The sequence below is a fragment of the Megalops cyprinoides genome, chromosome 5, assembly GCF_013368585.1.
Source record: "Megalops cyprinoides isolate fMegCyp1 chromosome 5, fMegCyp1.pri, whole genome shotgun sequence".
Classification (NCBI taxonomy): domain Eukaryota; kingdom Metazoa; phylum Chordata; class Actinopteri; order Elopiformes; family Megalopidae; genus Megalops; species Megalops cyprinoides.
The window spans coordinates 33,049,170-33,076,834 of record NC_050587.1 but is presented as its reverse complement, the minus strand read 5'-3'; the positions used below and the strand labels follow the sequence as shown (position 1 = coordinate 33,076,834).

At 44.7% G+C, this 27,665-nt stretch overlaps 1 protein-coding gene across 1 annotated transcript in view; it reads right to left on the bottom strand.

Annotated features, from left to right (window-relative positions):
* Positions 1-27,665, bottom strand: part of tln1 (talin 1) — a 97,413-nt gene that overhangs the window by 30,296 nt on the left and 39,452 nt on the right. Inside the window, exons 3-27 of the mRNA XM_036528135.1 lie at positions 24,667-24,829; positions 22,480-22,577; positions 21,521-21,650; positions 21,109-21,261; positions 20,411-20,553; positions 19,350-19,477; positions 18,664-18,724; positions 18,062-18,166; positions 17,809-17,964; positions 16,492-16,593; positions 15,798-15,874; positions 14,991-15,171; positions 14,470-14,583; positions 13,944-14,052; positions 12,694-12,902; positions 12,198-12,296; positions 8,346-8,513; positions 6,488-6,782; positions 5,576-5,742; positions 4,802-4,930; positions 2,931-3,044; positions 2,234-2,347; positions 1,800-1,934; positions 1,099-1,227; positions 117-219 (exon numbers count right to left, since the gene is read on the bottom strand). Of these exons, the coding sequence (XP_036384028.1) occupies positions 117-219; positions 1,099-1,227; positions 1,800-1,934; positions 2,234-2,347; positions 2,931-3,044; positions 4,802-4,930; positions 5,576-5,742; positions 6,488-6,782; positions 8,346-8,513; positions 12,198-12,296; positions 12,694-12,902; positions 13,944-14,052; positions 14,470-14,583; positions 14,991-15,171; positions 15,798-15,874; positions 16,492-16,593; positions 17,809-17,964; positions 18,062-18,166; positions 18,664-18,724; positions 19,350-19,477; positions 20,411-20,553; positions 21,109-21,261; positions 21,521-21,650; positions 22,480-22,577; positions 24,667-24,796 (3,349 nt within the window). The 5' untranslated portion in view covers positions 24,797-24,829. The remainder of the gene's footprint in view (positions 1-116; positions 220-1,098; positions 1,228-1,799; positions 1,935-2,233; positions 2,348-2,930; positions 3,045-4,801; positions 4,931-5,575; positions 5,743-6,487; positions 6,783-8,345; positions 8,514-12,197; positions 12,297-12,693; positions 12,903-13,943; positions 14,053-14,469; positions 14,584-14,990; positions 15,172-15,797; positions 15,875-16,491; positions 16,594-17,808; positions 17,965-18,061; positions 18,167-18,663; positions 18,725-19,349; positions 19,478-20,410; positions 20,554-21,108; positions 21,262-21,520; positions 21,651-22,479; positions 22,578-24,666; positions 24,830-27,665) is intronic.

Sequence of the window (27,665 nt, the reverse complement as noted above, 5' to 3'; positions counted from 1 at the left end):
CTCATTCATCTGGGTCATGGAGATGCGGGTCCCACTTGCGTGTTTGACAGACAGTGGGCATCTAAAACTGGCCTTATGCTTAGGGCACATCCTGTGGCAGCCTCTGTGGTCGTTACCTGTGTAGTTCTCGTTGCCCTGGGTGGCCTCGCTGAGGAGCTGGGCGATGGCGGAGCTCACAGCCTTAGTGCTGGTGCCTAGATCCTGGGAGCATTTCTCCAGCTGAGACACAGAGAAGCGAATGAATTACGACGTGGGGCTTAGTTCAGGCAGGCAGAGTTAAGACAGACTGAATAATGAGGTGTTGGAAATGCCGTGTGTAAAGATAAACACAAAATAATCATAACGTACTAATAAAATAATGTAAAAACTGGTCAAAACTAATTGTACTTCCAGACAAAGAAGCCAACAAAACAAATGTACTGAAAGTAAAAATGTACTGTATCTCCTAATACACAGATGCTGGACTCTTACTCTTCAAGGAACTGCTCGTCTGGAGACTGAATAAGGCCCGTGTGTCGACCCTTAGTTGGCCTCTTTCTTTGCCCCTGTTGTTGTATTTTTAATTTCGTTTTCATTCTTTGGTTTTCTTATCAATGTTTCATTACCCTTCCACTGATAAAAATCAATAAACAATAAATTGCAACAAAGCGACTATATGCCGAAGGAAAGTGTGAGAAATCTGTTCACGCTTCAGTCTAAATTAGCATTAGGAAACGACACCATTTAGCGCTAACAGTGGAGAATAATGAGCTCCAGCGCTGAGGGGTTTCACAAGCTTGCAAGATACGGTGCATCTGCAGCGCGGCTTCACACTGCACGGCATTGAAAACGCTTTGTAGTGAAGTCCAAACTCGTAGGTGAGACTGTTAATAACTACGTGGGAAAACACTCATCGTGTACTGCTCTGTGAGTTTCGATAGGGGAAGGGGGGGTGGTAACGAAAAACCCGCCTACGCCGAGCCTGCGGTCGGAGCCACAGCGCACACATGACAGGAAGTGTGAGAAAGCAGCCGCCGCTGGCTTGCAGGCGTGTAAGGCTCCCGGGGTTCATCTGCAGCGTGACCCGAGGAAACGCCGCCGGCCGTCCCGCGCTCTCACCGTCTCCCCGGGCAGGGGTTTGAGCTTGCCGTCGGCGGCCGAGACCTTGGCCTCCTGCATGTCCTTCTCCAGGCCACGCACCACGGAGAGCGCGTTGTCAATCTCCAGAGGGCCACAGGCTTCCTGCGCCTGCGGGGGGGGGGGGGATTTGGACAAAAAACAGGAAGTGAGGAGAAGAGTTGAGAGACAGAGAGAAATGAGAGAGACAGAGAGAGAGACACACACACACAGCAGCAGAGGGAGAGAGACAGAGTGAGAAAGACCAAGATGTGAAGAGATGAGCGCATTGCATTGCACAGTTAATGCTAAGGAATGATGCTGCATTGTGGATGGCAGGGTCTACTGGAGAAACACAGTTTATAGAGTTACTGATGGTTTCCAACTGCTTCTTAGTACGAAACCCAGGGGAAGAGTTTGGCTGGACATGCCAAATGTTTAGAAACCAAGCTTGCAGGGGCCATTGTCTTGGTTTGGCTGTAAACTTTCCCTTTTTAAATAATTACTTTTTCCATAAAACCTCACTAATTACTAACTGATTTCAAGCCCTGATCAGAGAGTTTACTGAAATGGTCAGTTTAAGGTCAACTGCATCCTTGTTTTTTTTTTCCCCAAACAGCACAAGATGCTCTTCAGCTGAAGGAAACCTGTGCCTGGTCTTGCTGTTGACAGAGAGGGCGTTGACCCAGTGATGTCACTATTACCTTCTGCGCAGCTGTGCGCAGCTCGGCGAGGGCGCTGGCCAGGTTCTTGGCGCACTGGCTTAGCTGCATGGCGGAGGCCTGGTCACTGATGGTTGGCACTGTGGCCTTGGCTGCCGTCACCATCTTCGCTCCGGGCTATGGAGGGGAACACAGCAAAGGGGGGATCTTATTCTCACGTACTTTCCCCATTTAAACAGCAGAGGTCACCACTATACCCAGGGTAAGCTCATTATGAATTGAATGGAAAAAAAAAAAAAAACTAAGGCACTGCGATACTATGTTACGGAAGACTTCACATCAGTGAGACCCTGTCCTAATCAAAGGCTTTACAGTGTTAGTTTCGACACCAAATTAATTTCAAATGAATGGTTTAAAAGTGCACCTGGGAGACTAAGAATAACATCAGCGACCGTAGTAGCGGTATGGTCTCTCACCTGCAGGAAGTTCTGGCTGGCACCAATGAGGGCCAGCTGGGCGCTGGGGCTGTCAGGCTGGGATTGGCTGCCGCGGACTCCCTGGACCAGCATTGGGATCTGTTCAGCCACCACCTGCCAGTCACAAAGAACACGTGTCAAGCTAGCCACGGAACCCCCACAGTGGGCCAGTGACACTGCTCTGGAGCCCCCTCTACAGGCTCACTGCAGAGGTCACTCTGGCCTTCAATTGAAATCAGACCCACATGACCCCCTAGTGGTCTGGGTGGTAAGTGCAGGAGATAGATGTGGTTCTAGAAGAGTTCCATCATTAATATGAATTAAAAATAAACTTGTAAAGTGCATTTCTGCTGCCATTACTTGCAGTAAAAGTGACGTTAACTCACATACCTGTCACCTTACTAATCATTATAAATAATGTTTAACTGAAAAACAAAAAATAACCAACCATAACATGTTTGTATATGTGAATATACAGTACATTACTGTAAGCCCATTCTGACACATACAGTAAATTGTGCCACTTCATAGAGAGGCGGTGTGAATTTAAGGACTGTTTTCCTATGAACAGAGACCCCTGTGTGCTCTGGGGTACGGCAGTTCACTCAGGGTGGATGTGGGCAAGGACGAAGGCGCGAACTCCTCCTGACCCCGCAGAGGCAGGAAGTGAAGGGGCTGCCGTGGCGCCGGGCCTCACCTTGCAGCTCTGTACGAGCTGCTGCTGGGCCGCGGGGTTCTTGTTGGACGAGGCCGCATGCTGTGCCGCGGCGATGGTCTGGGTGGCGGCGGCCGCTGCCTGCTTTGCCGCGTTCTGCGGGAGACATGGACATTACGCTGAAGAGTGCCACCTCGCGCTCCGTGGGGACGACACGCCCCTAACCGTAGCGCCATTTACACCTCGCAGTGAAGAGCATGAAAAGACCTCCTGCAGTCATTCCAAGTATGCAAAGCTCTTGTGTAAGGATTCATCCTGATCACTACAGCAAACATCTAACAAAACCTTACAAACCCTCTGATATAAGGCCTGACTGCATCTATCTACGTGTGTACAAAATCAGTCTTTCAGTCTGAAAACAGTTATGAGACCAAGAGTGAAGTAACCTTCATCCTTCTCCGATATATTAACCATGTGGGTGGGCGGGGGAGGGGGGGGTGTTACGGACATGCCCAATAAACCGAACTGTCCTTTGAGGAGAGCATATCTTTTTATCCTTCAGATGAAATTAGGGGTGGAAGCATAAATTCATTTTTACTGCACTAAATGCTCTATGAAGTACTTTAAAATATTTTTAAAGACTTATTTCAGTGCAGTTTATGTGCAACACTGGAAACACTTAAGGCTTCACTGGAAATTATATAGTGTTTTGAGCACTGAGCTTTTTCAGTCAAACAACTTCAATGACTGAATTTCCCTCCCGCTTAGTTCTAAGTGTAGAACACCTCTATGCGCTGTCTTTGAAACAGCGTTTTCTGCGTTCCTGCCTGTCTGATCTCATGAAGGAACTTGTTCGGGCATTACGCTGTAATTCTTTCGCCTCAGGTGTCCAACTTTGGTTGAACACACTTTTTTTCAGATATGCAACTTCACTTCTGAAATGTGTACAACTTGAGTGAAACTTTCACGTGCTGGCTGAAAGCTCCGAGGTGAAGGGGACAGACATTACATGTTGTCACTTAAAACAAACAAAGTAGCACTTGGTCATCTTTTGAAATTCCTGAAGCTAAATTTCTGACAAAATAAAATTAGTGCAGACAGGTAGGGACATGTTGTGCAGAGCAAGCTACATATTTAGGACAAGCTATTTTATGCTTCAGAGCATGACACTAAAACGGCCCTGCAATCTTAACATGTCGTAACCAGTCACAAGCTCTACAATCATTCTTCCTGACAACAAATGCCACTGCAAGTTCATTAAATTGTATAGCCACTCTCTGCGACACCAGTGCCTTACTGCGGTCCAAAACTTGCAGCTGATACGAATATTCACTGCTGGTGTTATTGCTGGAAGATCTTCTGTGTTATGAGGTACAGTGTGTTCTATATTACCCTGTTTTCTTTTTTATATGAGCCAGTGCACATGTACTTTCCAAACTAAACATCCAGCTAACTACCGCGGATCATTTCCTATCCTGGAGCTTCTAGATAATGGACTAAATGTGGACAGGCTTTGGAGGCCGGCTCACAAGCCGTCTCACCTCACGTATGAAAAAGTATCATATGTCAATGTATGTGATCGAACGTGAGACCTAAAACAGACGGAATAGGTCTCCAATATGCCTCAACTTATGTGCTGTGTATTTCAACACATCATTAGGCATATACTGTAGTATGTTTTTCATTTATACGCAATAATTTTTCTTGACCAATAATTACACAGAGGGATGTGGAATAACTGATTTTTTTTTAAAAAAGCAACCTATATTTCAGTTTTTTTTAAAGATATATTTTACACTTCTGTGTTTTACGACTTGAGAAGAGTCAGTTGCGGCCCGCTCTCGGTTGTGGCCCACACCAGTGTGGCCCGCTCTCCGCTCTCCTCTCTCCTCACTCTCTCGCTCTCCCCTCACCTCCAGCTTGTTGACGAGCCGCTTCTTGATGGCGTTCTGCGCGGCTGCGTTGGTGGCCATGCGCAGGCCCTCCGCCGCCTCCCGCAGCTTCTGCTGCTGCTCCTCGCTGTCCGGGTTGGCCGCCGCACCCTGTGACGAGACACAGCGACGGTCACACACAGAGACCCTCGCAATACGCATACCATACTAGGCTTTTTTCAGAGCGCACAAGTAAACTTTTGGTAGGGCTCGAATAATGTTACGCTCACATTCACTGGTCTATTCTGGTCTGACACTGTTGCTCATTTAAATTGACTGGTTACACTTATGTTCTGTTGTGCTGGATGTCGCTCTGGATAAGAGCATCCGCTAAATACATGTAATGTAATGTAATATACACATGTAACATGGCATGATAATGAGGCATTGCCACACCAGCACTTTAAAAGCAACTGAAGTGGATTTTGTGAGAGAGTAAATGGACACAGTGGGTATCCATAAATCTGCCCTGTAGGATCCGCTGACTTTGTGTTCTCTTGGCACGGCCAGTCAAAATTCAACACTTTCCCCTGGGGTTCATTTTCAAATACCTATTAACTTTAAACAAAACTGAACTTAAAGATCCAATTAGAAACACATTACATGAGGATTTTAAGGTAAGCCAGAGCCAGAGTTTCTGAGTACAGTCATGGGTGGGCTCCGAGACAGACACTTTAAAATAATGGCAGGAACAGCGAGTGAATAAATCACTGACTGACTGCGGAGTAAAGACGGGTATCATATCTCACGCCTTACCTTGGCAGCCTCCACCATCTTGGCTGTGGCGTCGGCCAGGAGCTTGGCAGCGGACAGCAGCTTTCGGGAGTTCTCCAGGTCTGTCTCCCCCTCCGCGTCGGCCTTGATGGCGTTGACGAGGTCGGAGGTTGCCTGTGCCAGGATACGAGCCTGGCGCACCATCTCACCTGTGCACACCACACATAAAATCATTTAAACAAAGTGCCCCAACTGGGGGTCACAGGGCACCTTTTTCCTAATTACCTCTTATTTTACCTGGCAGGTCAAGTAAAAACACTTTCACAGTGCTGACTAAGGTAGACAAGGAAGAGGGGACAGGTGCAGGGGATTGGCGAGCAGGTCATCTGAAAGTAATGACTGGATAGCCAATCAGAGAAAGCCAGGTTAGGGCTCTGGCCAGAGAACCTGGTTATCAGGCATAATCTGCACAAAGACTTCCATTACGTCACACATCCCATTGCAACATTTCCTACAGTACAGTGTCCCCATCACTGCACTGTTGCATTGGTTTTATACTTGTCCAAGGTGAGAAGTGTACCCTACTGGCCCACATACACTGCCTCCAAAAGCAACTTCCACGGAGATTTCCTGTTGAAGGGCTAGTCAAGCCCCACTCTAGCATGGTCAGCCATCTCACAAGACAAGGCTATAAAGCTCTTGGAAGTACCATACTGATAACAAAGTTATCAAAAATGAGAAATTCTGGGAAATAATCCCTACTTTGAGCTTTTTTATGGCCTGACATTCTTGGATAATCTAATGATACAGTTATGCAACAGAAGGTAATTTTGGGGCAAGAAATGCAGTGTAGACATGGAAAATTAGTCGCAGAAAGTCTGCAATTCTCATTTACATTAGCTGTACTCGCTATAACCCTAGCCCCGCCTGCAGACACTGACCACACCCCTTTACCTGCGTCGCCCATAGAGCTGAAGATGTTGTCTGTGACGTCGAGGATGCGGTCAGTGGCCTCCCCGTGGCGGCCGATGGGCTGCCCCCCGCTGGCGTACTGCTTGATATGCTGCAGCAGCTCGTTGAGGGCCTGAGTCACGCCGGTGGCGGCCGCGCCCACCTGCTTCAGCAGCTGCTCGTCGTTGGTGGCGCCCTGCGACGCTTCCACACAGCCCTCCACTGACTTGGCCACCAGCTTCCCGGCCTCGATCAGCTGCTCCTGGCACACCGGGGAGCTGATGGTGGGGGCCACCACCTGGGAGACGGAAAATGCGTGCCGTTAGTCAAAAGAGGCCACTCCCTGGAGTCAGGAGATAGAACCTTCACGGACTCCAAAAACAGGCAAAACAATGATGTACTATCAGTCATGCACCAGTTTGTGTTTTGTTGCATATGTGGTGCTAAGTCATTTGATCAGCTCTTCTGAGTCAGTGAATGAGAGTACATCATACCCATATGGAAATGCAATGCATCATAATATACTGAAAAACATGTTGTTCAGTCCAACAGTATATTGCTCATGCAACTAAAATAAATGAATACAAATCAAACCAATTATATTCGCAGTATGACATTTCTTGTATAGGTAGAACCACTCATTACGGATTCATGAAGTCTCGTGTTCCCCTCATTACAATTCACAGATGGCTAATTTGTTCAGACAAACGACGCTTGGGTCAACTCCAACGCTGATTCAACAGCACCGTCAAACCCAGACCGCGTACAAGCACCGACCACCGAGTCACAGCGCTGACTGACATTTAGCACAGAATCTGCAGTCTCAGCAATGGAGCAGATGCCCTGCAGTCCACGAAGCCTTGCTGCTTGCAAAGTTCTGCTCTGTGAAACACGAAATTACATGCCTGCGTAACAACACCAGCAGGATTCCATTACCACACACTCAAATGACTGCAGGGAATGATTGCTCATTTCTCTCATTTGTGCCGAACTGAAGGACAGCTCTAAATGAAACGTAACTAAAACCAATGAGGAAACATATTCTGATGTTGCACAACTGATACCCAACTTAAGGGGGTAAGTTCAAACAGTCTAGTCAAACAATCTTTGCTAAGTTTCTCTTCCTGATTAAGTAGTAACAGAGTTTAAAATCACTGCTGAGCCAACAACTGACACAACAAGGCCTATGTCTCCATGTTCTCACTGAGACCTTATAGCATGTCTTAAAATCACAGAATGAAAATAAGTAATGAGAACTGATACAGCCAACCAACAACTAGTTCCAGGATCGGTTCCAGACAGGCAAAGCCAAAAAGATCACTTCTCCTTCTTATATTCAGCTGGGGCTTGCTGGAGCTCTCCTGTATTGCTGGTATCTTCTCATGGTTAAATGCTTTGAATTCATGTTTAACGATTGTGCAGTGCGGCATAAAGAATTTTCTTATAAATGAACACAGATTAACACAGCCTCATCTGCACATGGGATTTTCTTATGAGCATATTACACATGCTTATGTTGGGGCAGATACATCTTACTAGCTGGCTGGCCACTGTAGTCTGTAGAACAGTACAGAGCATTTGTGGATGGAGAAGAATTACAATTAGAATTGAGGAGAATTAGAATGTCACAGAAACATATTAATATTGTAACCATCACCCTAGGATTAAAGAAATGCTAAAACCTGTTATGGCACATGTGTGTAAGTCTCTACAGTCTTTGCTAGCTTGGGCAACCACTCCTCGTTTAATAAGATCACTTACTTTTATATACCCATCTAACCTTTGGAAGCTTTGCTGGAGTTTCAAAAGGTCATGTGACAGGAAGTCAAGCGACAGGTAAGAATGGCAGAAGCCCGCTCACCCTGGTGCAGGCCACCAGCTGGGAGGTGGAGAGGGCGCACTGCGTCGCTGCGGCGATCACGCGGTTCTGCTGGGCGGAGTCCTCCGTCTTCTGGGCCACGTTCTTGGCCTTCAGGACCAGGGCAGCAGCCGCGTTGGCCACGGCCTTAGCCAGCTGCATCAGCATGTCCTGAAACAGTACACCCAGCATAGAGTTAACATGATACATCCCAGCTTGGCATCGACACAAAATGGGCAGAAAAAAGCTGCTGTCTCTCAATTATACAATACCATCAGACACAGTGGGGTTGTGTTTCATTTCCACTGAGTTTCTATGTCTCATCAGTCCTAGGAATCTTCACCACAGGCTAAGTACAGAGGCCCAAGCAGCTCTTCCATTGAACATTCAGTTCCATAGAGAATAGATGTAAATGTAACGTTTGGAATAAAAACAGTATTTTCAAGATTTGGAAGAAAATTAATTTTGGGAAAAAAAATAATTAAAGGAAATTACATTTACAAGGCTAATGCAGGTTGGTGAAAAGGGGTTAGACTGAAATCAGATTTGTTTCCTGAGCAAACCAAATCGTGAATGTAGGGGAAAAAAAGGAAATTTGGCATTGCGTGTCACTTTGGGGTGACGAATTAGCATGAAACTACTGCAGTTCCTACGCTTCCCCTAATGCTTGCCAACTTGCCAGCACTGCTGTCTGTGCCCAAATACTCAAGATTCCTTCCATATGAATGCATGCTATAGGCTAACACTGGCATATGTGACTTCCAGTTCCCAATGTTTAATCTACCTTGTCTGGAACAGGCCTTTCGGTAAACATTATAAGCACTTTTTGGCTCACAGCTTAAGCCCCAGCTGTGCTGATTCAATGTGCGGTTCACTTCTGTAGCCTATGCAAAGAGGAGGTGCTATGTTTTGACACTAACTAAAATTTTAGCCAATGTGCTGGTACAATTAGTACTGAATAAATGTTTTAACTTTACTCCAGATTAGCTGCTACAGCTCTTTTGGCCTTTTGCCATCTAGTGGTAAAATAAGGTACTGTTGTGCCCTGCTGAGGGAGCCAGTCATTTTATCAGTCAATTAATAGAGGACACTACTGTTTTCAGAACTCCTTCCTCCAGTTGCAACTGAAAACAACACTTTTTTATTCCCTTAAACTTCAATCTGGAATATATATATATCTAAGATTATATAGGGGTAGGCATGACATGCAGTGTGATCAGAGGAAGCCTGGCAACTCTGATGAAGATCAGACACAGACGCTGAGTCCACACGTGGAAGTGATTGGGGAGGAGAGACCGCCCTGGCGCGTTGGCCAAGATTGGCTGGGTCAGTGAAAACTCAATTACCCTCGCCGTGGCAACAACAAGCACATTAAACACCCTGCATTCCTCACGTGATCCCCAGGATTCTTTAAATGCCACAGAGGGGTGTGTTTGCTAAAGATTCACACTTAGTGTGGGTAAAAAAAGCTCACAGTTATGCTAGAAAAGGCTTGAGATAGGGAAAAAAAGGAGGAGGAGGTTATTGCGCAACTGGTGGGTACTGTGGTTGAAGCAAATTCCTTGGACTCATGCGCGGCTGTGAACTAGTCTGTTTCTCCGCAGCAGCCTCCACATTCAGATCAGGGTCATTTTGACACTGTGTACTTATTATTTTTTCAGCCCCAATCTCATTTTAGCCAATGTCAGTATTATACTAATACCTTTGCGTGTTCTTCAAGTATTTCCTATTTTGAATGTGATTTCTTTTCTGTTTTTGACAGATTTATATAATGTCTACTCAATTACAGAAGAGAGCAAATACTGTACAGAAATAGGTTATAACTGCACTCAGGTCCATGCATAGGCATTCATTTTTGGTTTGACACCACTGAGCTGCTGGGTTTGACCACAATTTGAAGCTCTCTCTCTTTTATTTCCCCCTTTCCCATTTTCCCATTTAACAACCTTAAAATTCGATATATTTCATTTGGAATACTGTCAAAAAAATTTCAAAAGCCCATATCCCATGGCGCAAATGAACTTGCTGGAACTGTATGCGGCAACCTTAGATGACTTTATATAGTATTACATACCCAGACATTTCCATTGTGATCAAGACAATCCATGTGTATACTTTCACGGATAAAAGAATCTGCCTGGTGAATATATTCTCCTACATCAAAGGACCTATTTAGCGGCTTGTCAACAGGAGACATGCTTCATCTTGCTGTTTGTTTCTGAATGCAGTCCATTTTGCAACCACCTTATTTTCGTGCTTACATTTGCCTTGTTTCAGCACCCTGTATCCCTCCATACATTACTGCTCATTTCCATCCCTTGTTATAATTATATACTATTATTGTTTTTATTTATCCACAAGCAAACATAAGGCAGAGGTCGAAGCAGCAGTGAGATCACAGACAGACTAAGCTGCAGGCTCTCCCCACTCCTGCACAGCCCTGTAAATTATTCATATTTTAATAGCAGAGTTTAAGCACCGCATTGACCGGCTGACAAGCCCATATTACTGCCATCAGCTGCTGGTTGTGTGTCATTTCCTGTGCCAGCGAAATCCACTTACTATCATTATATAGCTCTATGAATACCTTTTAGTGTCTACCAACGTCAAGCTGGAGACCTGGGGTCAGAGCGGACTGAATTGCACCCCTGGCAATAACGGAGTGGCGACGTCCGTTTAAATCAGAAAAGTAGCAGAAAGGGCTTTCACTGCAGCAAAACCTCTATGGCTACAGTATGTCCACTTGAACTGTGTCTCCTACTTCTAAACTAGTAGTATTCTGAAATTCACCCTTGCTACAGAACAATATTCTGAGACAGTCAGCAGACTTCCACAAAGAAATTAATTATAATCACTTTAGACACTGAAAAACCCCTCATTTATAAAAGGAAAAAAAAATGTTAAAAAGTTTTCATACGTCCTCAGGTATTGTGCTGTATTGTACAAAGTAGTGATCTATGCATCCTGGTGAATAAAATAATCTATGAACGCTTCATTCCTTTATGGAATTTACAGAATGGTATGGAATATATATTGAGATCAGTTAACAGGACATGCAAATGCCAGTTTGAATTGTTGTACTGTGCTCTTCTCTTTGAGTGAGCTAGGCTCCATAACATTGTGTTCCATGTTTTATAATGTAAATAGCCCCCAGTATTCCTTCATACAAGAGGAACTTAATTAAGAATACCATATGGCACATGTTGGGCATACATCTTTGAAATAAGCAGTTATACCTGAGGAGATATGAAACTAACCCTTGTGACAGAAACTACTCCCAAAAACCTGAACAGCCAATCAGACTGCCAATCAGAATGGTCAGGTGATATTTTGAGAGCAGTTTGGAGTCATCCTAAAAAAAATTAGTATGTGTCGTGATTGAACAGGTATTTTCTACAGATTACAGTTGTTGATCTTTGATCTTTAATGTGATTGGCTACTGAGAATCATCCGCTGAGGTTTTTGAGGGCTTTTTGTTACCAGCATGTGATAATAAGGGGGAGACGTCCGCCTTGCACCCCTGAAAGATCCTTTACCTAGAAACTGAGCAACGAAGTCACAAAGAAGGGAGGGATTACATCAATGCCAAACACGAACACATATACTCCAAACAGCTCTGCACATCAATATACAGAACTCATTCAAATTTTTACAGTTTCATATCATTTTATGGTACAATCTCCACCACCAGCAGTCTTGTGTCCTTCTTCTGTAAATCATTTTTTGCTAAAACAGCCTTGTACTGATTTATAGGTCCTGTGTGAACTTTGAGCTTTGTTACTCAAGATTTTTTACTTCGTCCCCCATTCTGTTGCTGGTGTGAGAGAACCTGCCGCATTGGCGGGTTTGGCGTACCTGGAACCTGGGGTCTGTGTCGCTCTCTCCGATCTGCTGCAGCAGCTCCCCGCTGGCCTGGCCCACGTTGCCCGCCGCCTGCAGGAGGTTCTGACGAGGCTGGAGGGAACGAACGCGTGACATCATCACCGTGACATCCAAGCAGGCATGCAGCCATGGTGCTGAACGTGCAGTGTATAGCCTTTTTGTGCAGACATGCTGGATTCTGTACCACTCCACAGCATGGTGGTGTAGCTTTCCCTATACAGCTAGCTATGCTAACACTTATATCATGGCACAGGTTCATACATGCTTTTCATTTCTTTATATGCATGTCCACGTGACTTCATAAAATGCACTTTTGTGCCTTTTACTTGTTCATGGCAAAATGCTCTGTCCACTGACTGAATTCAGCGCTTAAACAACCAAACTGAAGTCAAGTAAGGGTGACACCCTAGGGCTCTCTGGCAGAGTTGGGGTGGCAGCCGGGGTGAGGGGGGAGGAGGAGGGGAGTTACCTCCGTGCTGGCCGGCTGGGCGGTCTTCAGCATGTCCGACACGGCGCACGCCAGGTTCTTGGCTGCGCCGAGCAGCTGCTGCCCGTTGCCGCCCTCGTCCTCCATGAGGGCTGCCAGCAGCTTCACGCCCTTGGACATCTCCGTCAGGTTGGAGGAGATGGTGGTCACCGCACAGCCCACGGCCGTGTAGTCCGTCTCCGCCGGGTCACCTGGAAGGGACAACAGCAGATAGGGGGGGTTGGTGAAAGGTCCACGGGGTTGGTGTCTATATTCATGCACAAGGACAGTGACTGCCATTACTGAGGGCTGAACCACAGCTAAGAGGGGCAAGAGTAGACATGGCGACATGCAGTTATCACAGTTACACAGAGGATATTTTTTTTGAATCATGCCAAAATGAGAGTAATACCATTTAAACATATTTATTATTTCTGATTTTTTGTGCTTTTATGCAGTTACCGCAGGATGTATTTTTTAACAATATGTGCAATTTGTTTAATCATGCCTAGGTTAGTTTTACTGTTGAAATTAAATCAAATTATTGCAGACTACACCTAAAATGACCATTGGAAGTTTAAACATAGAGATTAACTATGACTAACTAACTCAGCTAAACATTCACACTTTAATATTTGCTGGACTAGTTCATTTCCTGTTGGCTCTCTTTGATTGAAACTTCTCTTTAGTGTTCTGATCCTAACCTATTCAGAGCAACATTAAATTTTCAACATCAAACTAAGATTACAGTGTGATAAACTGTAAACATATTCATGCTATGTGTTTTTTTAAAAACCTGAGAAAATCAAAGCTTGTATCCATTTGACTTAACTTGCAGCATTCATTAAAACGTCAAAATAAGCAAGCATTTCAGCTCATGCGGAAAGCACAAACCGCTTGGCTTTAGACGCTAAATAACACCCATGGTGATATGACTCAAAACACTGAACTAATTTCCTTTTCTTGTTTGTTCTCTGCTGGGTGAAATTCAAGAAGGAGCTGGAAGCAGGTGAAAAGCAAAACAGAGGTGTTGGGCTAACAATACATGCGCAAAAGGTTATTTACTCACGCCGGAGGAAAGAAAGTCATAATATTTGAAGGGAACACTGAAGTTACTGCAGGCAGACTGGGGCATGACCCAATCAAAGTGTAATTGAGGGAACCTATTGGCCGCGCCGGCCCACAGAGATGCAGTTAGCTCCAGTCTCAAACGTGCGGTGTGCTGCGTGCCGTTTCCATGGCAAATACATCACCTGCGGTGAGATTGACCATGGATGCGGTTCCCGCGGTGATGGCGTCCACCTGGGAGTGGATCTCGTGTTTGGACTCGTCCATTTTGTTCTTCCGCCATGCTTGCGAGGCCTGTCCAATGGAAAGGAAGAGGAGGTTAGCTGTCATTAATAACTTTTAAGTGCTTGAACAAACTAACAAATGAGGTAGACACAAACTCTCAGTTCCACCTTGTCAAAATACACATGAGTAGAAAAAACAAAAAAAAATCAGGTACAGAACCCCCAATCAGAAACTGTTTACTCAAAAAGCACATTTCAGCATTTCTTCTATTTAGTGACACAATAGACTCCACACATAAGTTTTATTGCTAAGCCATCATCAGGATGCCTTTACACACATGCAAGGATACAAGATGGCTACAATAAGTCGAGTAAAACCAATATCGTAGAACTAATAAACAGGAACACATACAGTAGATATAGTAAGTAAAACACCATTCTGTCAGTGAATAAGTCCTGAGTAAGAAAGGACGAAACAGGGACTCACAGCGTCCGTCCCGAGTGGAGGAAGGGTGTCAAACTCTTCCAGGGAGGCCTGGGCTGCCTGCACGGCCTGCATGCTGGAGTTGATGGTGCCTGTGAGGGCCTGCTGTGCCGAGGTCTGGAACACAGACAAAGCAGCGGTGACCAACACACTCTGGGCTCTCCTCTGCAACACACTACTAGCTCAAACATACTTCTTCACACAGTTTTAGGAATTAAATTACATAAATTTAGCAGACGCTCTTATCCAGAGCAACTTAGAGCACAAAAGAACAGAGGTGCATCCATCCAAGTTGAACAGGCAACAGCGTCAGACCAGGCTAACAGTCCCAGATCAGTGAGCGTGAGCATAACACTATTCAAGCCCTACCACAAGTTTACTCATGCAACCTGACTATACAAGGGAAGCCAAGTATACTACCATATATCACATCAAATTACACAGTGAAATTACAGTGAAAAGTGCAAATGGAAATGCACGCATGTTTCTCCAGTATGTGCAGAGTTATGTGCAGTAAGTCTCACCAGCGGGGGCATGTGTCCGCGGTGCATCTGGCCGCTGGTGATGTGCTGCTTGGCCTGGGGCATGGAGCCCATCTGGAAGCTCTCTGGCCCGCCGGCGCCGGGGCGCATGATGGCGGGCAGCGCCACGGAGCCCGTCTCCACCTTCCCCACCTTATTAAACTGCTGCTGCAGCACTGTGGACCTGCACACCGCGAGACAGGGGTGAGACACTCGTACCAAGACACAGCACACACAGAGGAACATCACGCACATGCATGCAGAAACATCACACACACACACGCGCACACACACAAACACATACACACAATGAAACATGAGACACATGCACGCAGAACCATAACATAGACACAAATATGCACACACTCATAAACAGACACACACACAAACACACACACACGCACAGAAACATCAACATTACAAGCACAAGCACAAATATGCAGTCAAATATCAAAGCACACACACCCAAAAACATTCATTCACATACAGACAAAAACATCACACACAGAGAAACATTACGCACATACACACACGCATACAGAAACAGACCCACCAACAGTACAAACACATAAGCACACATACAGTCATCTCACATACAGACAGTCCAGGAAACATAAAACACGTACAAAGACATTTATAGAGAAACATCAAACACACACCCTCATACATACATAAACATCAAACACACACACACAAAGAAACATCACACATAATACGAACACAGCAAGATCAAATGCATGCAGTGAGACCACACGCAGAGAGAGGGACTTCACCCTCTCCCTCACGCAGTACGGCCAGCTCTTGACTCACTTTTTCGGTGAGACGGAATCCTCCAACATGGTTGACTCTTCATCTCCTTCCAAGCCGAAGTGATCCTTGCTCTTTTTCTGAGAAGAGACAGACAGACAAGGCAGGGCACTGAGCAAAAAAAACACTTCTGCATTACGTGAATGAACAATCTACTTGATCTTTCAGAGGCTGCTGTGGATTTTCCCCATGGGAACATGGAAACTAGGGCTGGGCGATATACCGGGGATAGCCGTTATTGCGCTAAAAATAGCTATTCGATATATCGCAACGGCTATATCGCCAAGCCCTAATGGAAACCCATACAGTATCAGTTTCACATTACGGTTCCCTAAAACAAAATCGCTAACCTGCATGCAGCACAGTAAAAAAACATCACTACTTCCGTTTGCTGGTGCACTTTTAAATAACAATCTGCTATGAAAGCAGGAAGTGCTCAGAGAGGTAAAAATGTGAAAGGGGTTCCTTGTGGTTGCTCTACATTAGTTCAGCTGCCTCTAGCAATCACCTGTGGTTTTCACAGTAGATTCACTATATTCTCTGTTAATAATAATCATAGCCATTTTTTATTTACAACAAAAGGCAAGCAAAATAAAACATATTTTTGTCATAAAAGGAACCACACTATAAAGGCATGGAAACAAACTACGACTGTGTTATCACACTGAGACAAAGATACATTCAGAGCATCAGTTACCTTTTTAAGAATGATGTCAATATAGCCGGCTATCAACTGGGCGATCTGTTCTCCTTCAGTGGTCTGGACAGAGTAGTATCCGTCTTGGTAATCGCCAAAATCCTGAAAGTTCACGAAAATATCTCAAGATCTATTTGGAAGGACCAAAAAGCACAAGTCAGGGGCAAACGAGGCCCCAGGACCTACGTTCTGGTATGTGCGGCCAGTGATGTCACATGGATTGTTGGCAGGTGTGAGCGTAAGGTCTGATTAATGTGATTTAGCCACAAACTTTAACACCAGAGATATATGCACAGCAAGTTTCTTTCAGGCTAAATAAATCAAATCCATCTCTCTCCAGCACCCAGAGACTTTAGAAGCCAGTTTTCAGTGTCTCTGGTGTATTGCCAGGAAATACTTTCCTGAGTATTTCCACAGACATAATAATAAACAGTGACACGAAAGCCTGTAGTTTTTTTGGTAGGTAAAGAGCAAAAAAATAGGCACAGAGAAATAGGAAGGAGAGCCGGCACAATGCTGTTATGCTCTCCAAAAACTTTATCTTCATGTAAAAGGTCCATTAGGACCGAAATATTGTCATTATCTGTGCAAATAAACAACCCTATTTAGGAGCCAGGCAGAAGGGCCAATTTCTGCTCCCCCCCCCCCCCACACAATGCTCAGTTCTTGACCTAGGGAATCTAGAATCACAAGACAATGATTTGACTGTCAACTGACAATCATACACTGTGTTGTGAGTGTTAGAGTATGTATAAAAGCCTTACACAGCTCTTTTACTTGAACAACTACCATTCAAACAGTTTTTTTTGTTGTGAATATTGCCTGGCAACATGTGTTATGGACATAACTATCACATGCAGTCTCTTCATCTATGCAAAATATGTTACTTCCCATTAAACGCTATGATGATGGGACGTACATCATGGCGGCTTCCTTGCCAAAAACCTATAGGGATATACTGGAGTCAAGACTAAATACTGAAGATACAGCAACCATTGGGGAATAGCTATAGCGTACTGTATATGCATCAGACAGTGAAGTTCAATTTAAATGCAAATGCAGAAGGGGACTGGCATTAGATCTGCAGTATGGCTGTAGACTACTGTACAAGTTTACTATAAAATGTTGATATTGAAAGAGGAAACTGTGCAGAAAAAAACAAGAGGGGAACTACAAAGATTGCATGAAGGACTGAGAAAGAAACAGGCCCCTTCCCTTATTTCACCACGCTGGTCAGTCCTGAGTACGACACCCGTTCTGACCTCTGCTGACCCCATAAACAGAAAGTTTAGGCGAGGGCGAGGAGGGGGGGCGTACCAGGGTGAAGCTCTTGGGCGAGGCGGCCCAGCGCTTGATGTTGGTGAGGCTCCACTCCTGCATCACTTCCTTGGTCTTCTCGTCCACCCGCATGACGCTCTCCTTGGTGATGCCCAGCAGGCGCGGCACCAGCTTGTTCTTGCCCTTCATTTTCTCCTGCGCGAGCAGAGCGGGCCAGCGGTTAACCAATCACGTTCCACGTTAACGGGCTGGCTGAATATCCGATCCAATCATATCCTCAGAGACACTTTACCTTTACTAAAAAGAAAGACACTCCATAGGTTTTGAGGGACCTGGCGAGTTTCACATAGCTGACTTTGGCTTCAATTTCTGTCATGTTTTGGCAGTTTTTGTGAGCCTGTGAAAAGAAAACATCATTACCATTAAAACAAATGGACCTATTCATTTATTATATCACTTATTCATTTTTCACTGTTTCAACTGAACTGCGGAGCACAAATGCAATGATGACACCTGTTTAAAATGGACGACAGTGACAGTAAATGACAGGATCCTTGTTCACTGATCTGCATTTTTTAATTTTCACGCAACATGCATTGAGGTATTTTCAGGACAAATAAACAGTATTTTTGAACATCTGCCTCAAAAACTGGCCTAAACCAGCTGAGTAACCAAAATGAGTAACAGCACAATAAACAAACAGTAATAGCAGATGCAAGATTGGGTGGGTCATCATATTCAATACAAATGTTTCCGGTTATATTTCATTTTCACTCATAACTGTAATCTGTATTTGTAGGTGGAAAAACAATTGTAAACACAGCCCCAAATAACCAGAACAAACAAAGCAGGCAACGGTTGAGTTTACCAAAAAAAGAGAACCCTATAACTTACTTGAAAGATCTTTTTCTCCCCTTTATTCTTGATGTACTCTTTTGGGAGGAATTCCTTCAGGCTAGGGAGAAAATAAAAATAGTATGGATCAAAAAAGATCAGAATGAAAATGTAAACATGTATTAATTCACAGATAATGTGCCCAAGAAAGACATGCAGTGAATGGCATAGTATTTACATTTTATATAGTATAACCAGATGCATATTGTTACATGTTATTACTTGATGTACACAAATGTTATTATTATGTACGGTACTCATGCATCTGATTGTAACTACTAACAGACTATTACATTTATTTAAATTTGTCAAATAATAACTAGATCTATTAATGTATGCACCATTTAACACATTGGATGAAAAACCATCTGTCTGTGATCAGGAAGAACTGAATAATTTATTGGCCACGGAGGAGCATATTTCTGTGAAGGAGTAAACCTGTGGAACCCTTAAGCCTCTCAAAGGAAGACACAAATGGCATTCTGTACGGACTCAGACAAGATTAATAAAGTGACAAAGCTGTCACGCATCCAAGATAAAACCGTGTGTGCGCCAAACTGTAAACGTCAGTCAAGCTGTGTACAAAAAAGGAAAAATGAATGTGCAAGAGAAAATGCTGTTCTTAGAATATCAGTTTCCTGGGCGGAGGGGCGGGCACCAGTGGGGGGGTGGGGGTGGCTGCTCACTCTAAGAATCCTGGTTTGTGCTTTGACTCGTTGTGGTCGCCAAACTGAATCTGACACTGGTATCCAGCGAATTCGCAGGCCTTGTCAAAGGAGACGGGGTGGGAGCCGTTCAGGATGTCATCTCGGGCCTAGAGGGAGGAAATCAGGATTAATTACGCCACCACGAGCCTGTTCCATTGTCCCAATTTTCTGGCTCTCTTCTAAAGCAGTCCTGACTGATGTAGTTCATCAGTGTCAGCATGACTATGAAACAGAAGCTCTTGAGCTTCACTCCAGAACATCAGTTCGCGATTATTGGTTATTTTCATATTATCACCAGCGCTATTGAAAAGGCAAATTCCTTGACATACTCTGGCAGAAATAAAGTGAGGCAGGCCAACAGGGAGGTGTTTATGTTGGCATGTGCTGATATGTCCAGCTGTGTTTGTACCAGTAAAAGAAAGCTCTTTAAGCTACTTGATTTGGCAGGAACAACAGAAACTTGCAAAGGAAAATGTTGCTTCTGTACAAAGAAAATACTCCGATCCTCCATGGCTGACCTAGAGTACCAGTTAGACTGACTGAGAAGGGATCATCTACAGGACAATCAGCTGGAGTGCCAGTGAGGTTGAATCAAGGGATCAGCCTCTGGTCAATCCCAGGTCTCCAGCGTTAATCGAGAGTACAAGTGAGACTGAATTAACAGATATCAGCTACTGGACAACCTCTGGTATTCGGGGTTAATCTACCTTGTCAGTATATCTGAAGAAACAGCTGGACAAGCTCAAGTGCTCTGAACTGAGCCAGAAACACAGACAGCCTTTAATGTATAGGGAACTTTAAAAAGACGGCTCTACAGAGTGCATTCAGAGACCCAGGTAAAAACGGCACCCATCTCTCCTGGGGAATCCCTCACGTCAGTGCAAAAAAAAAAAAAAATGTTCTAGTTCTTGTTTGATGATTGTCTTGGCTGTTGCGTGGGATCATGTCTGGGTGCTTGCTGTTGTTTTGACTGATGTCAGATACGCTGCAGTGCTCAGGCTGAGGGAACCACAAAATGACTCCCTGGTAATTTCCAGTACCTGTACGTAGAGCAGGTTGAGCTGGACCGGGTCTCTGGAGTCCACGTTCTGGTCAGAGTAGAAGAACTTCCTCCTCAGCAGCAGCATCTCGGTCTCCTCCACGCCCTGTTCCCTGAGGGTCCTCCCGTGGTCCAACCAGTTCACTGCCAAACACGACCGTCGCAGAATCAGTACCACCCAGGAAACCCAACACCCCCCCCCCCCCACTAACTGCACACCTGTGAGTGCTCTCCCAGAAGTATGAGAGCTAATGATGAACAAATGCACAAATATAGCACCTTTACACATTTAAGCATCATTCAATTAAATAGGGGTCAGGTGACCTACCTCAACCACCACTAACAATGCTGATGTGATTGAGAATCTAACCGCATCATAATAATTGCCATTGCACTCAATGTGTGAACCCTTAATATCATTCCAACTTTTTTTGAAAATTTATCTGACTTTTGGAGTCTATACGCGTGGTTCCACAAGGCACATCAAGGCATACCAAAGCATGCTAATGGCTGACCCTTGACAAAAACGGGAAGGACTGACTACTTCGGCATGACAGCGTAGTGTTGATATGCCTGAGTGACCCTTTCCTAAGAATGTCACACACACACACACACACACACACACACACACACACACAGAGCAGATTCATGAACTGAGATTATCGCCATGCAGTGACAGTCCTGCAGGCCCGCACTCACGCTCATCATCTGTGTGGAGCTTCTGCTTCAGCTTCTCCATCTTCTTGTCGTCTCTCAGGAGCGTCTTGTCCTTCTTCAGAGTCCCCGTGGTCTCCTCTTTCTTCTCCTCCCCGATGTCACGCACCAGTGAGTACTCGTCATAGTTTGTGATCCCTGAAGTGGTGAATGGTTAGCATGTTAGAGGGGACGTCCACTGGGCTGGAGCACAAGCTGCATGTGGCAATAATTAGAAAGCGTGATGCTACTGGAAAAATAAGGATTCAGTGAATTTTTTTCCAACAATAGGGGAGAAATGATTGGAGAAACAGTGTCATTAACCTTGCCTCTCCTGCGTTCAACATATTTGCATACAAGAAGCTCTGCATAAGATGGACTTTTCGCATTCATAAGGACTCAAGCCAGCTTCACTCACCTATCCTGGCACAGATGGTCATCAGCATGTCACTGACAATTTTGGAGTCGTCCACCATGACCGTTTTCACAGTCCCGTCCAACATGCGGATCTTCAGGGGCCTCTGTTTTTTCTTGTACTCCAGGGTGTCCTTTGTAATGACATTAATGAAAATTCAATGAAGAATCTTTGTTATTGTCACTGTGACCTGCAGACTCCCCTTCCACTGATCACACCCTGTGCATAATTTATTCCCAAATGCAAACTATTTCTAAGCAACCGAAGGAATTATATAATATAACTTTTCCATATTAACTTGAAAATTTGAACAATTATCATTTAGGTAAAACTATATATAATACGTCCAACTCTACCATCAATAAACAAAGATGAGAGTTTTGCCATGGTGGACACATAAGACACGGTCAGTCAAAGGGAAACTAATGCGCTGTATGTATTGAACAGCTTTTTTGTTGCAATGACGTCTAGGTTTATTGAGAATCATAATATGAAAGGAAACCACAGCAACAGAACAAACTGCTAGGAGACCACACTGATCATGCACAATATTATGCAAAGAAACATTGTGCCTCATCATGAGCTCCACTTAGTTAGGTTCTTTGCATAGACACTAGGTCTCAACTTATTTTCTGCAGAATGATGTAAGCAGTTGATGTTACGTGTTAGTTGTCATTTTAACTACAGGAAACCAATAAAAAAGTTGTTTTTGGTCATTTGTCCAATGGTCTTACTCCTACACACACTCTGTTCTTTTTTTTTTTTTTTTTTTTTTTAAGAGTCTGAGTCTTTGAAAATTACTTTATGAGGTGGCAGTCGTGACGTGACCAGGTGGGCGGGGAGGGCCACGCATTCTGTGACTCGAACGTGTCCCCCCCCCCCACCCTGCTGCCTGCACTTAGTGCAGACAGACCCTCCTGCTGCAGGCCACACATACCGAGACATGCGGAGTCCTGACTCACCCCATTCCTCAGCATGTAATAGTCCAGGGCTTTCCCTGCCTCCAGCCAGATGCCTTTCTTCGGGTCCTCATCCGACAAGAACAGGCCGTAGTCATTGGCTGGAAGAGGACAGACCAATCACAGATCAGCGGGGAAACTGCTTCCCAGCCGAAGCAGAGTCACTGAGATCTCCTGTAATGAGTCAGCAGTCAAGAGAGTACGCTGCAGATCCGAAGACTGGTATACAGAAAAGTCCTCTGGTCTAGGAGTGTTGTTAGCCTGGTCTGACACTGACACTGGTCTGTGACACTTCTGCTCTTTTTTGCTGGAAGTTGCTCTGGATAAGAGCAGCCGCTAAATATTATGTATTGTAATGTAATGTCATATAAGGTGTTTCCAAGACAAAATCTGGCCTAGGCAAGGGCAGCTGGTCAGATGTATTAGCCATTTACAAATCTGCCTTGTAAAGGCCATCAATGCAGTGTATTTTTGTGTCATTTGACAAAACGCTTTCTGAGGGAACTATTTTCATAGACTTGACTTTGCCAGGAAAAAAATAATAATAAACTTGAAGCTTCAATTACATACAGATATGAAATGATTTTAGGAAGGTAAATAAATTACTGATAATTTTTCATGGAATCACATCAGATGCGCTTTGGAAGGCCACTATCAAACATCAGCTGGATCCAAAAGAATCACATGCCCGGATAATGACATTTTTTCCAAAAGCAATTTCACAAACCCTTCAGCTACAATCAGAAATGATTTACGTTTGATTCACGTCCGTGATAAATTCAATACTTTCGATGGAAGGACTCTAATAAATGTCGGCGGGCCCCGACGGTGTCTAGGTGTGGAAAGTTGCCAAGTTTTTAAAGAATCCCCGCTACTTAAGATGCTGAACATTCCACCTTGCCTGTTGACGTTGGCCAGAACCAGTCACTCCAAGTGGAAAATTACTCACAGGTTGGGACAAGTAAGGAAGAGAGACCGGCCAGCGCGCTCTCTGTGGGAAGCCGGATTATATAACAGAGGGAACCAGTGCGGTGTGGGCCCATCACTGCCGCACTTTATCCGGAAAACAGAGGACCGGCCGTCCTCTCACCGTTTCCCAAACTCCCCCTGTCTTAGGGTATTTTCGGTTTCCTCAAAAATATTTTCTTACGCGCACACTTCAAGGGAGGGATTTGGCCGGCTTGGATGTCAATAAGACGAAAGGAACTCTAAAAAATAAAGTTCTGAAAACGTGTTTGGAATTCCATCCTCTCTGCATCACTTGGCCGATTCAGTATTGCACCATGGGACTAAACGGATTAAAGGTCTTGGAGAAAGAGAGGCACACAGAGGAACGCAAGCTACGGGCTTAAACCACGCGTCAGCGCTGCCGATGCAGGGCTGTCCATGCGCCTCCCAATGAACTCATCCGAATGAATCAGAAATGCGCAATGGAGAAAGCCAGCAACAGTCCCGTGACCTGGCGCTGGTTATATTCCCCTTCATGACAAGCGATGTGATCATTGAGAAAAACAAATTACACAAGACGTATTAGCTGATAAGTCGAGGGTGGGCCCTCACACATTACAAAGGCGTTCTGTATGTTGCTGGATGGGTGTGGGAGATTAAATCATACACCTTCCCAGTTTCTGCTCAAAGAAGTTGGCAGAATTTTTATGAAAGGTCAGAAAGTGACAACACGCCATGGCCTTTTTAAAAATTTAACACTCTGAAATACAGTAGATTCAATATCTGGTAGTCGACTAGTTCACGTGCCCATCTCAACACCTTTCCCTGAATGATGACAACTTATTTTGTCTTTTTGACAGGTTCTTGGAAAAAACAGGTTGCTGGTGTAATTCATAAATTTGCACTTTTTTTTTTTGTAAATGATACAAAGTAACTATAAACATACAACTAGGTAGCCAAAAGAATGAGATATACAAACAAACACATTTAACATATTAAATGCAATGGGTGTCAAATTGATCAGCACACAAAATGCAGAAATTAATATTCACCTGTGGTTTGGATTACACATACACATGGAAACTGGTAGTATGTACAGAAATGCATATTGCATACAGTATAATCTACTTTGCGATAAAGTTCCGGTAATGTGTGAGACTGAGATCAGTGATGTCTCGGTGCTTAATATGACACTGGGTTTATGGAGGTGCTGGGTGCGAGAGGGGTGTTGGGGGTACTCACGCTGGCCCAGCTGTGCCTCTGGGACCCTCTCCCGGATGATGCGACAGGCGTCGTACACCAGGGTGGAGGGTTCGAACTGCATGGTCTTCACCACGTTCCCCACGCCTATCTTTAGCGACAGGGCCACCATGACTGCCTCTTTCTGTCTGCTCTGTTACTGCACCTGTTGGGGGGGGGGGGGGGGGGAAGAGATGTGGTCATGTGACAGTGACGACAACCTCACGCTCACACTGCGTGTTCTCAGGCAGCCGACCTCGAGAGCCTGCACTGAGTAACACTGGCTGTCCGAGCTCTGTTCTGTTAGCTAGTTAACATGCATCCTTTTCAGTAAGAGCTAAAATGCACCTCTCTCTCTCTTTCTCACACACAGTCCCATTTATTCTTCTTTCAAGAAGAAAGTGAAGAAATCTTGAATCGACATTGACTCCTCCACAGAATGCCTATTACAACCTGGCACTTGCTGTTGCATCAGCGTTCTTTAGAAATCAAAATGCAATTTTTCGGGGAACAGGGCGAAGAGTACGTCAAACCAAAATCTGAAGGCAATGCAGAGATATTTCCTGTACCCACAGTGTCATGAACATGTGTGCACAAACCTACAATTCTGATTACACAGAGTAAAGAGTGTGTAGTTAAGCATACCAGCAGAGTAACATTAGGGCCTAGTGAGAGGAAGGATTAGGGTTAGGGTGGCTTTTTTTAAGGGCATCACTAGGCCTCTCTTGTGGTTAGAGGTAGGGACAGTGCAGTTGGTTAAAAAAGTCTGATATAGAAGTAGGGCAGCTGTCTCACAGGGCTTCACAAGGCCTATCTCCTGGAAAAGTGCAGGGATAGGGAAGCTCTTACAAAAAGCTTCAACAAGCCTCTCTCCTAGGGAAGAGTAAGGCGAGGCTTTAGGCTAGGTTTGCCGTTTAAACAAGCTTCACTGGATCTCTCCTGTTGATGTATAGGGCTAGGACAACTCTCTCAAAGGCCTCATCAGGCTTCTCTCCTCATAAAAGTTAAGGCGATGGTCGCTGTTTAAGAAAGCGTCACTGTGACTCTCCTGGTGCAATATAGGGCTAGGGCAGTTCTCTCAAAGGGCCTCAACAGACCTCTCCACTGGTGAAGATCAGGGGTAGGGCAGGCCTCACTAGATTTTTCTCCTGGTGTGAGAACAATCTCTACAGCAGGCCCACGTGCTGACCTACCATTTACCTACTTCCTCCTCGCTGTGCTGGAATTACCCTTGGCAGAGCTTGCGGGGCACAGGGAGAAATAAGGAACACAGTCTTGGGAACAAATAATATTATGAAAAACACCAGGCTCAAATTAGCAAAGAATGTGCAAAGGGAAGACTTCTGAAAATATCCAGAATATTTCATAGTTATAGTCACTCAAGGCAGAGAGGCGACCTGTTCAGGACCGGTGTGCATCACAGATGTAAATCACAATCAGTGATTATCATCGGTGAGCATTAACATGACAACACATTATAAAATACATTACCGCATATTCTGTCTGATATGCGGTATACAAACTCCATACGGCCATACAAACTCATTAATTCCCATCTGATTTATGTTCACAAAAACATGTTGACAATGAAAATAAGTGAGGGGCATTCACTAGAACACTGGGTCCCTAAAACAAAATGAAATGGAACATTCCGTACACAGGAAAACGGGTCCCTTTGCAATCTCCAGCGCTCCCCTAAAGTCCAGAAAATGCAGGATGGATGGAGCCACTTTTTTGGTGGGTGGGTGGGGGTGGGGGTGGGGGTGGAGTTCCAGGGGGACTCTGGCACAGTTGCCTAGCGATGTGAGTGCCATCACAGCGGGACATTAATCAGAAAGGTTCCACCAACAAGGTTCCTAGAGCAGCAACTCCCAAAATGTGGCTGGGGACCCACTAGTGGGTCATGAGATGTATGTGAAAAACAAGCCTCACCCCTTCCATAGGAATGCAAACCAGTGACATTGAAAACAACAATAATACCATTTCTGAACATATGTTAAGCTTCATTTTAATAAATGTATTCATTCATTAAATGGGTCGCGGGCTTGTCTGGGAAGTTTGGGAACTCATCTTCTGGAGCCTAGACAACTAGTTTCACTCCCCCTGCCATTCTGGAAAATATCAACTAGTAGTAGCATTCCTTTCAAAATTTATTGCACTCCACAGCAAGAGATGTCCACAGCATAATAAAGGAAAGCCTGTTGTGAAACTATTAAAACAAACGAAACTGTGGCTGCAAGTTATCAGTATCTATTACGCAATATGTTGAAAATAACACTTTTAAGTTTCAGTTACTTTCAACATTTGTATTTTACAGTTATGAAAATATTCAAGGCTACACGCTTCACAAAATAATTTAAAAATAAAACAATTTATTCAAATAAAAACCCGTGAACATGATCCAAATACAACTGGGATACATAGTACAGCCCTGCCTGCAGGTGGCTATTAACCTCTGTTAAAGCAGGGGCCAATCTTGGCTGTGCAGATCGGCATTCTGGGTAATCGGGAACAGTGTGGATATCACCCCCAGACTCTGCCTGGAGCCACTTATTTATATCGCGGGAGTGCCGACAGCCGACACAAACATGAGCACAGAGTACCGCCACACAGGTGCCTGTATAAAAAGAACTGTGGCGCATGGCTGGGGAACTGGCATTGGGTCTGGAGTCTCCCACAAGCTTACTGATGAAAAGATGAAACGCCCAGTAGAGCCAGTCATAGCATATCAAAGCCTCAGCCAATGACAGGCCGAGTTTTATTCTGCTCAACCGTGAGTGCTTGTGATGCAATAATGTGCCTTTACAGGTATAAGTGACACGGCAGTGTGGACTGGTGGGTAAGGAACAGGGCTTGAACTCAGGATGAGACACTGCTGGTTTTGCTCTTGAACAATGCATTTAGCCCGAATTTCTTTAGTAAATATCCCCCTGCATAAATGGATATTTTGTGAAATGTGAGTCAACCTATAGGATGGCATCTGATACTCAAATCAAGTAATA